Source organism: Taurulus bubalis, assembly GCF_910589615.1.
Source record: "Taurulus bubalis genome assembly, chromosome: 7".
Classification (NCBI taxonomy): domain Eukaryota; kingdom Metazoa; phylum Chordata; class Actinopteri; order Perciformes; family Cottidae; genus Taurulus; species Taurulus bubalis.
The window spans coordinates 19,648,425-19,658,548 of record NC_136595.1 but is presented as its reverse complement, the minus strand read 5'-3'; the positions used below and the strand labels follow the sequence as shown (position 1 = coordinate 19,658,548).

The window sequence follows — 10,124 nt, the reverse complement described above, 5'->3', positions numbered from 1 at the left end:
GGGCTTACAATTCTCCAATTGCTATATTCATCCATAAAGAGGGTAATATTAATCATCAGAAATAGATAATGGTTAAATTATCCATATATATATATGTATATATATAAACAAATTGGAGACATATCAAGTCTACCCAAATTATTTGTATAAAAGATGAACGATACAGGCAACATGAGCAGAAACTATGTATTTGTCATTTCTTTTAGTTTTTATTGACTTAAATCTTCACCTTAAAATGTTTGGTGGCTCAAAAATGTCATCCTATCAACGCTTAAAACGCAGGATCCACCTGTTGGACTAGCGTTACATATGAATACAATTCATATTTTGTGAATATTGCTGGTTGGACCGTGGACCGCATCCGTTGGACGCTTCACCGCGACGCTCCGCCCGCGTCCACAATGAACTGGTGACGTCGTAATGCTGCGACGGTGCGTCAGCTTCAAACATGGCTTCGAGATTGGAAATAAATTTTATCAGATTATTGTCCCGCTGTGAATCTATAGCTTCTGAGAAAAGAGGAGAAACCGAATGGAGGTTAGAAAAGGTAAGACAACGTCAACACTCGAGTCCCTGTGTCGGTCACCTCTGACCTTCAACGGCTCGCGTGGACGTTAGTTAGCATGACTGTTGTTGTTGTGCGCTGCAGCGGCGAGGCTGTTAGCCACGTCGTCACTGAGCCCACTGACAGGGTTGTGTTGGACGGCAGCTTTCTGTGGCGTTCGCCTCTACGACACACGTTACACACATTAAACATTTAGCTCGTGTTGCAGTTGACAGGTTGTTAACTAACGTCGCTGTGGTATTTCAGTTGCTATGTTAGCTTAATGTATTAATGACAGCTAACAGTCGCGTTAATATCACACAGCGCTTCACCCGCTACTTCATATTCAGGTTTTAAGTTTCCAGTTTACTTGGCACACTTAGGTTAGTTAACACGAATGAGGTCCACAGTCCTGCAACGAATTATCCTTTTATGAAGGTTAATGGAAACTGTGACAGCAAGGTGTTGTTTCAACTTTACATTAACGGTTTGGAGGTGCAGTTTGTGATGCGGTTGAACTGTATTGATTTACAAGAGGTTTTTCCTTTGTCCACACTATTTATATCACTAAGAGTTGACTAAATGAATCTTGAAATCTACAGCCTCCGTAATGAACATACAGTTGAATCAACCCCTGTCTAAAACAGTTCCAAAAACAACTGGACATATCATCTTTTATTAAGGTCGGATTTATTGTAGGGCTTTTGTATTGTACTGTATGGTTTCGGCTTAGTGTCCCTACTGACGGCCCTGGCATCAAAGTTCATGTCTGTTTTAAACTATATAATCATACAAAGAGATGTCACCTAATGTATATGCAATCACTTCTTTTGTCTTTTCTGTGCTCTAGTATGTTGGAGCCCTGGAGGAGATGCTGGTGGCTCTGAGGAAAAGCCTGAGGTACCATCTCGCTCGTGTATCTTAATGTTGTTTTTATTATTGCTAATGTGTAACACGTGTCAAAAACTACTTATTTTTTTCAGCAAACCAACAGCAGAAATACTGACTGAATATTCAAGAAAAGTAGATTTTCTGAAAGGGCTTCTTGATGCAGAGAAACTGGTCAGTGACAATATATTACAAACAGCATTTTACAAACAGAAAATGTTCCAACATTTTCTGTTTGCATTTTCAAAATGATTGCCATTTTCCATATTATAAATTGAATGTGTTTTTGACACTTGGATATTTATAGCAGTGTTTAAAACATTCTCCGTATTTAATTATTTGTTATATGAACTATATATCTCACAAACTTGAAAAAATATGAAACGGACATTTCTTGCTGAGACTTTTTTTCTGATCTCACTTCTCTAATGTTCTCGTTCACAGTCTTCACCAACGGAAAAGGCTTTGGCTAATCAGTTCCTCGCCCCTGGGCGAACACCCACAATAGCCAATGAGAGGATGCCTGTCTCGAAGACTGTCCACATGCAGACGAAGGCTCGGTGTACAGGAGAGATGAGGGACGAGCTGCTCGGCATGGTAGGTTAAAATGTAGACTCAAGATATAATGGTTCACTTCGGAGATTTACACACTGTGGAAATAACAGCTGATGGATGGCATCCGCATTGTTTTGCTCACCACTGATTCCACCTTCATCTAGTACTCAATTTACAATATGTTTACCATTTTAAAAGTTGGACATTTTAAATGTATTTTAGCCTTCAAATGAAATACTTAAAGGTTTGGTAGAAAAACTGAGTGAGAAAAACTGAGTGGGAAAACAAATATTAAAGGCTCCATTCCATCAAATTAATACATTGTTTTTCTTTTGTGTCATGACAGGGACTGTCAGGCAAAGGTAATAAATATTTTTCCAGCTTCAACAGTATCTTGAATGAAAAATTATACTTCTATATTTAAACATGCCAGTCATCTGATTTGAGTGTGATATTCTAGAAAGATGACGTTCTTCTTTCCTTTCTACAGGCACATCAGAAACAGACTTGCGAAACCGAAGGTAAAGATGCACATATAATTTCTTGTCTTAAAGATCTAACGTCAATTTTACTGTATTTATTTATTCACATAAGACTGTAACAAACAATGGTAGCTTCTGAAAAGTTGTGGCATATTCCAGATATGTTAATTGTAAATCACTCCTCAGTGCTTAATGCTTTTACAAGATGGCAACTTTGGAAGTTGTATCGCATTTATTTGCGACTGTGCCTACAGTGAAATCTAAATGTTGTCTTGTGCAGAGGTCTTCCTCTGGATGAGCGTCAGTCTGCTGCAGAGCTGGAGGCCGTCCTGCACCACCACCACAACCTACAGGAGAAACTGGCCGACGACATGCTCAACCTGGCCCGAAACTTGAAGAACAACACTCTGGCAGCACAGAACATCATCAAACAGGACAACCAGGTAACTGGTTCACCAGACTGTATTTACCACCATCAGGGTTACTAAGATGTAAACTATTTACATGCAAACGTTTCACCAGCCAACATAATTACTGAGCAAACGCTTTAATACAGTAATACGTCAGCCTGTCTGTTTTCGCTGACATTTAATTTAATTTAAAATCATAGACATGGATAGATTACAGTTGTTTATGGGAATAGTCTTAATATTTAACTAATGGCTACTGTGTGATGAGCCAGTGGTCACCGTTAGCCAGTGAGGAACCGGTGCTGATACACTTGTTCTACATTTATTTGACTGGCTGACTGAGTGTGAGAAATAAGAAAAATGGTAGTTATTGAAGAAGATTAATTATGCACACATCAAATAACTGCAAGTCTCTCAGAACAGCATCACTACGGAAAAGGGTAACACGTGCACACAACTCCTTGCCACAAAAAAAATATTAATTACTATGTTTTGATCCTACGTGGATCTTCGTCAAGTCAGAATGTTTGATAAGTGGAAACCACGCCCATATTTACCCATCACGCTCACCAATAGGCAAAGCTCTTCGATTAGGAAAGATGAGACAGGCATGTGACTGAATGGGGAATAGCTGTTGTAGATTTTATTAAAAATAACTATTGTAAGATAAAATGAGCACAATGATGAACTTTAATTAACTAAGTAATGTTACATTTTCATCTCTGTTTTAATTTGTAAGATTTTACATTTTCTGTAGAATATGATGTTTGACATGCAGTAGATATATTTTGGGAGTTTATTATGTATAATTTTCTGCTTCTGTTCCCATTAAAAAAACAGTCTAAAAGTGTCTGACTACAAAAGCTGAGTTGTAGGTGCGAGTGCTCCACATTTATCTGTATGTTCCTTTCCCTCCCAGACTCTGAGCCAGTCCATGCGTCAGGCAGACATGAACTTCGAGAAGCTGAAGACCGAGTCGGAGAGACTAGAGCAGCACACCAAGAAGTCCGTCAACTGGTTGCTGTGGCTGATGCTCATCCTGGTCTCCTTCAGCTTCATCAGCATGATCCTCTTCATCAGAATCTTCCCCAGACTTCGATGATGATCGTCTACAATCTCGAACTCTTAGCGCTACGTCCTCCTGTGTTTACAGAGAAGTAACTACATAGGCCTCATAGATCTGCACAGCTTGTCTGTGTGTGTGAGATGCAGATCAGTAGTGGTCAGAACCAAAACAATTGAAACATTTGCACTTTTGAGACAGAAATTCTTCCGCTAAAAGAGCTGACGGGTGTTGAAAATGGGGTTTGAAGCCTCTGTATACTTTTTTTTTTTTTTTTTTTTTTTTAAATGAATTGAGGTGCAGAGCTTCTTGTTAGAGGGTTTTTGCGAGCAGCAACATAAGTCTTAATAGCCAGACAGCAGGGGCTGAGCCTTAATAGTTTTAAACCCCTCATCAGGGAGGCAACTAGTCATTCAATACATGTAAGTACTTTCTCACTGAGTGCGGCCTAGATCATCTTTTATAGAACATTCTTTTCGCCATGCATACATCTTAAAGAGTTCATAAACCGTCCGGCATCTAATGTATGTTAGCCACGGTTTCAACACTATTAGTTATACTTTGAGTTAATTGAATATGTAAACATTTTGACTTATTACTTATGTGTGCTAAAACGTGACTTCAACTGCCTCTATTTGGCATTCATAAGCACAATATAAATGTTAAAAAAATATTTTATAACACTATGCTGTTGCTATGAGGACATTTGTACGTGTTTGTCAACAATTCTAACTTCCATGAAGACGTGTTATTATTATTATTATTATATTTACAATATTTTTCGTTATCTGTTTTTAGTGCAATATAGTGTCATGATCCATTCATTAAATGTTTATATAGTGCTTATGAATGCTAAATAAGGGCGTTAAACCGTTTTACTAAAATGTAATATTAATACAAATTGCAAAGCAGATTCCAAGCAGCCATTTCATTTTTCACCTTCTACGTTAAGTTTTGGAGACATTCATCTTGAAGAGGTTCAGAGCTTTTGTTTGATGTTAGTCCTCATTATGTCTGATTTCCTCAGTCCTGATTGTTGTTAATGAGTCTGTATGTGTTTGTGGTTCATTCCAAAAATGATGTGTGTTGTGTTGATGATGACTGCTGATGTTGAAGAAGTAAGATTTTGTTCTCATTAAAATTTCTGTAACCGTGTGCATTCAGAGTGGCTGTTTTAATAGTGCATACATTCACAAGAACTGAATTCCTCGAAAGTATAAAGACTCTAAATTAGGACCGTTTCCATTCATAGCTTTTGCATACCGATTGCGTGTAGTGGGAGCAGTGTCTTTTCCTCATAAAAATACCAAATTGCGCCCTCTGTTGAAAATGCCTGATGCAGTGACTCCATGTGGCCAGAGAGTGGCGGTCACATCCTTCACATACGAACAGTCAAATGGCCTCCATGACCCTCATGGCCTGAACAAGGATCCTAAATTATCTCCACTACTCATTTAGAAGTGATCTGAGGAAGTATGGCTAAAAAAAACAAAAAACGCACAGTGACCTAATGTGACTTCTGGCGAGTCTGCGCCTTTGTAAGCCTTTGAAACTTGATGTAGCCTGTTGACATTTGGGATCAGTGCTTGGGAACTGTGATTTTTCATGCGGACAGACACACTGAAAAAGCTTGTAGGAGGTGAACATTCCTGCTGTGTTGTCAGTCTGACTGTCGTCTGAGGACTGCGGAGCTGACTAGCTTGTCCAGGCTTGCAGCTCTGCCCCTGGCCCTTCCTCTCTTTCCTCTCTCTCCCCGGCTGCTGCCCCTCCTCACGGCTGGCTGGCTGGGCCGAGGCCTAGCCTGCCGTGTATTTTAGGATCCCTGGGGGGTATTTTGCCTGCTGGAAGCTGAGGTATGCAGGCCACCAGGAGACCAAATGAGGTTGTGTCACTGCAGAGGATCATCATCCCTCAGTTAAATCACAGCTGTTTGCGCCTCCATTCTCAGGCCTTTGCTAATGCTCTGGCTGTGTGATTGGCTCTCCGAGGCTGCATGACTTCATCAGCGGTGTGGTTTCTCATGTTCATTGTGGTTCTAGTGTCCCATTAGCTGAAACAGACTGTTTTGTCTCAGTTTCCTACACAGACTCCAGAGTCTGGGACGTGTTAAGTACGAGTTCCTATATTCAGCAAATGCCTCCTGTGGAGCCCATTAATGGCACTTTTAACCTCTGACCCCGGGAACCTAAATAAGTTCCTTCCTGCACTCTTTCCCACAGGGACACCCTGAAAATACTTGACTCTCTGCACTTGTAAATTGAGCTGAATCAATTCAGTGCCATTGGGAAATAAGAGCCTTTATGAAGGGGTTATAAGTTGCAACCAGTAGTATTTTTCTTGAGTGTTTCCAAATAGCTACTTGTGACTTTGACAATTAAGATTCTGTATGGAAATATATGATTATCTTGTAGAATTTGATGCATTGCTGTAGATTTAAGTAGCCAAAATAACCAACAAAGTTCAAACTAGCTACACTACTAATTCATCAATAATAATCATAATTTAATTATATTGCATAATTCCCTGACAGGATCATTCTGCCGTACTTAGGCAAAATGATGATTGCAGGGCATTAGTCATTTTAACTTTAAGCAAAAGATCTCAAGGTATCTTCCTACACTGGTTATTAATTGTGAAGGAATAATTTCCACTGCTTTATAGATCAGTAAGTTACAAGCTATAGATAAGAACACCTTTTGTGTAACGGAAAAACAGCAGTGGACAAAGAGATTTTTGTCAACCTGGGATCCAAAAAACTGCTGTGACATTAACAAATTGATTAAATATAAAAAAATAAAATCATCATTTCGGAGTAGGAAACAAGGAATGTAATTTGATGTCGTACCACTGCTATTTAAGCTGCGTGTGTGTGTGTGTGTGTGTGTGTGTGTGTGTGTGTGTGTGTGTGTGTGTGTGTGTGTGTGTGTTTTAAATTGGTTAGATCCTTCCAAACGGCAGAGAGCAGAGAAATTGTTCAGCATGAGAGAACTTCTATCCCCTCTCAGCACAGCGCTGCGGCTGTTAAACACCAACACTCCAGTCTTTTTAATTTAGTTTTTGGCTGCAGCTACAGTGAGGATTTGGGTTGCCTACAGAGATGAAGGAGATTTTCCTTTCATTCTCTTTTTTTCTATGTAGTTCCTTCAGGGAGCACAAGGGTAAATAAGGCATTTAAATTTTGTTCTCCTTGCCAAAGTTTAGAATGTGCTCTAATGTTAATGACCTAATGGGAGCGTAAAAGGCTGCACTTATTAAGCTTATACTGTGACTCACTATCTCGCGCACACACATACCCCGATTCATGGAAAACAGAACTGATCTGCCTCCGTCTTCACTCTCAGTCACATAGGAGTGGTTTGGAATTGCTGAGAACAGTTAAATCTCCATGAGTCAATAAACTCCCTTGATTTCCTTTTATTGACAAACTGCTTTTATGGTTCAATCTTCCAGTTTTTAGTTAATAATTTCCAGTATTTCTTAGGTCAGACATGGAAATTGTGCATACATCTAGCTAAAGGTTAGTGGAGTTGAAACACCAGGGACAAGAATGGAAATAAGTCACATTTTTACTGTTCTATCCCCCACAAAAGTGTTAAATGCTGTCAGCAAATCAAACCACCTCCAGTGCAGTTAACCTTTATTCACAGAGCAGTGCTAGAGTTTACAAGGCACAACTGCATCGGTAAACTCATATTGAAACATTAAAACGTGTATCCCCTGAAGTCTGTGTCTTCTAAACACAGTTGCACCGGTGTCGGCCTCAATCTCTTAATCTCTCTTGTCTACACAGGTGCTGTGGAAGTCCCATTTTGTTTTCATTTTTTCCGTTACTGTTTCCCTCACCAGGACCCGCCTCCCCCTGTGTGTGAGAGACTGTTTCTGTATCTCTGTTTGTGTGGTTGTGTTGTGTTTCTGGCTCTTCCTCCGGCTAGTGGGAGCACATCTCAAAGCCTGCTCGCTCACACTCAGTCACATGTGCAGCAGTGTTGTGGCAGCTCTCTGACACAGAGCGTTTAAGTAGCTGAAGCACCGAGGAGGACCACTTTCACGTCTCCTGCTCTGTCTGTGACAGCTGAGGGTCCAGGTTGATTTCAGAGAAAATCCACCAGGAAGCACATCACAGATAAACCAAGCAGCCATAACAGTGTGTGTGTGTGTGTGTGTGTGTGTGTGTGTGTGTGTGTGTGTGTGTGTGTGTGTGTGTGTGTGTGCGCGCCTGTGCGTGCATGTGTGTTTACTGCACCCCAAAGACCTGTATGTCATCCTCTGCAGCCCCCTATTGCTCTATCACTCGCAGCCTAGTGTCAACATGTGGGTTAATGCACTGAACCTTCCAGCCTATTTGTCAGGCCGCGTGGTGCTGAAAGAGTCCACAGTGAGAGAAACAATCTCCCTGCTGGATTCTGCTCGGCTCTTTGATGTATAGAGCCCAGCTAGCGCTGCTGCTGAGAGGTTTAATTTCTTGGTTCTTTGCTTATTCACCTTTCCGGGATTCAGGATCTCCCAGCGGGGCAGGACTGGAGAGCCCGGCTGCTGCTGGTACTACAGGAGGCTTTGTGGCTTGATACTGAGAAGAAAAGCTTGTCCGCCTCTTGCTTGAGCATAAAGGAATAGTTACATTTTAGGGGAAATGCTTATATGCTCTCTTGCCGAGAGTTTAATACCTGGAACTGGAGCAAGTTTATTTAACTTAGCATGGAGAGCGGAGACAAGGGGGAAAGCTAGCCTGGCTCTGTTCAAAAGCAACGAGATCCACCCAACACATTTCAACTTGTTTGTTTAGTCTGTACTAAAACTAATGTGTTAAAGCCAAAAGTCAAAATCAAAGTCAGCTTTAATGTCAATTATTTGTCAATTTATCATTTCACGTTTTTTGCAAGCAGCAGAGAAATAGTCCAGACCAAGAAATAGTCCGGCACATAATCTTTATTTTACACTTTTTACGTTTTTAGAGCTGAATGAATGAAATGAATCAATGAATGAATATATACTTTATTAATCCCCAAGGGGAAATTTCGTGTCGCGCAGCAGCCATTTACACAGAAAATAAGATAAGATATAAAAACAGGGTTAAAAGATATATGCAATAATAATACTAATAGAATAAAGATAACTATAATCAGGAATTATTTTGATAATCGTTGAACAATTTAAGTTTATTTATCAAGCATTATTGCCACACAGTCTGTGGCACATGTTAGAATTTGCTTTTGAAGACGTCACCGGTCTAAAGGAACTTGTGATGCAAATATCTCAGACAGAGCCTGGAGGGCTGTTTTCTCATATTCCCCGTCTTCATGCTAAGCTAGGCTAATGTCTGCTGGCTGTAGCTTCTCATTGAATTAAGAATGATATTGATCCTCTCATCCAACTCTCGGGCAGAAAGCCAGTAACGTTCTTTCCTAAAATGTCCAACTATGTCTGGCGTTTAAAACTAGAATTGGGACATGAGGAAAGAAGTCGCAGGTTACTTGGATACAGCGCTTGTTTTTTTCAGAGTAGAGTCTCGGGCTGGGAAGCGCTGCTCAGACAGGGAGGAGGCCTTGAGGGTAAAAACTGTCAAGGCCGTAAAGGTGCTGTGGTAGACATGGAGTGGGAGCAGTTGAGGCTTCGGGCTCTGCCCGGTGCTGGAGCCAAGACAGGGATGTGTCCTTGGGGACGAGGGGTGGGTCGGGGTTCATCCCAGGAATAATGTGCTGTTCAATAACAGTGATATGTTGGAACCAGGCACACATCTCCTGAGCCTCCTCAATGTTCTCTCCCCCAGGAGGCCCCGAGCTGCCACAGCAGGTGCAAGGCCCCTCCTGGAACAAGGGAGGCTCCTCAGGGTAGCAGATCAGGGGTGTGTATGCACGAGTGTGTGTCTAAAATCTTTCTGTTTTTGCTTTCATCTGCCAGGTTTCTCTCTCGTTTCCCACTAAACCTGTATGTGTTTTTATGCAAACGAACAAAACACCGAAACCTCAGAATGTAACCAAAACAAATGCAACTGCTTCTGAGTTTAATATGGACATAATACAATGATGCGTGCGTGCGTGCGTGCGTGTGTGTGTGTGTGTGAGTGTGTGTGTGTAAAATACTGTGTTGATAAAAGGCCTGAATCCTTGGCTTAGCTGTTATTTGTTAGGATGTTTGAGACCAAGGTTTCTTTCAAGGGTAGTTTCACCATCATTCATCTCATG

At 40.9% G+C, this 10,124-nt stretch overlaps 1 protein-coding gene across 4 annotated transcripts; it reads left to right on the top strand.

Annotated features, from left to right (window-relative positions):
* Nucleotides 1-442: 442 nt before the first annotated feature.
* use1 (unconventional SNARE in the ER 1 homolog) lies at nt 443-4,057 on the top strand (the record flags this gene model as incomplete). Of its 4 annotated transcripts, none has more annotated exons than XM_079220610.1 (8): nt 449-547; nt 1,395-1,444; nt 1,528-1,606; nt 1,877-2,029; nt 2,334-2,349; nt 2,487-2,508; nt 2,750-2,912; nt 3,799-4,057. In XM_079220610.1, 8 exons carry the CDS (start codon nt 449-451, stop codon nt 3,979-3,981), a joined length of 765 nt encoding a protein of 254 aa, XP_079076736.1. In that variant the 3' UTR covers nt 3,982-4,057. The 4 variants fall into 4 exon arrangements, with proteins under 4 accessions (XP_079076737.1, XP_079076736.1, XP_079076734.1 ...); XM_079220608.1 differs by having other exon boundaries at nt 2,478-2,508; XM_079220611.1 differs by lacking the exon at nt 2,334-2,349 and having other exon boundaries at nt 443-547; nt 1,877-2,033; nt 2,478-2,508.
* Between the last annotated feature and the right edge of the window lie 6,067 nt (nt 4,058-10,124).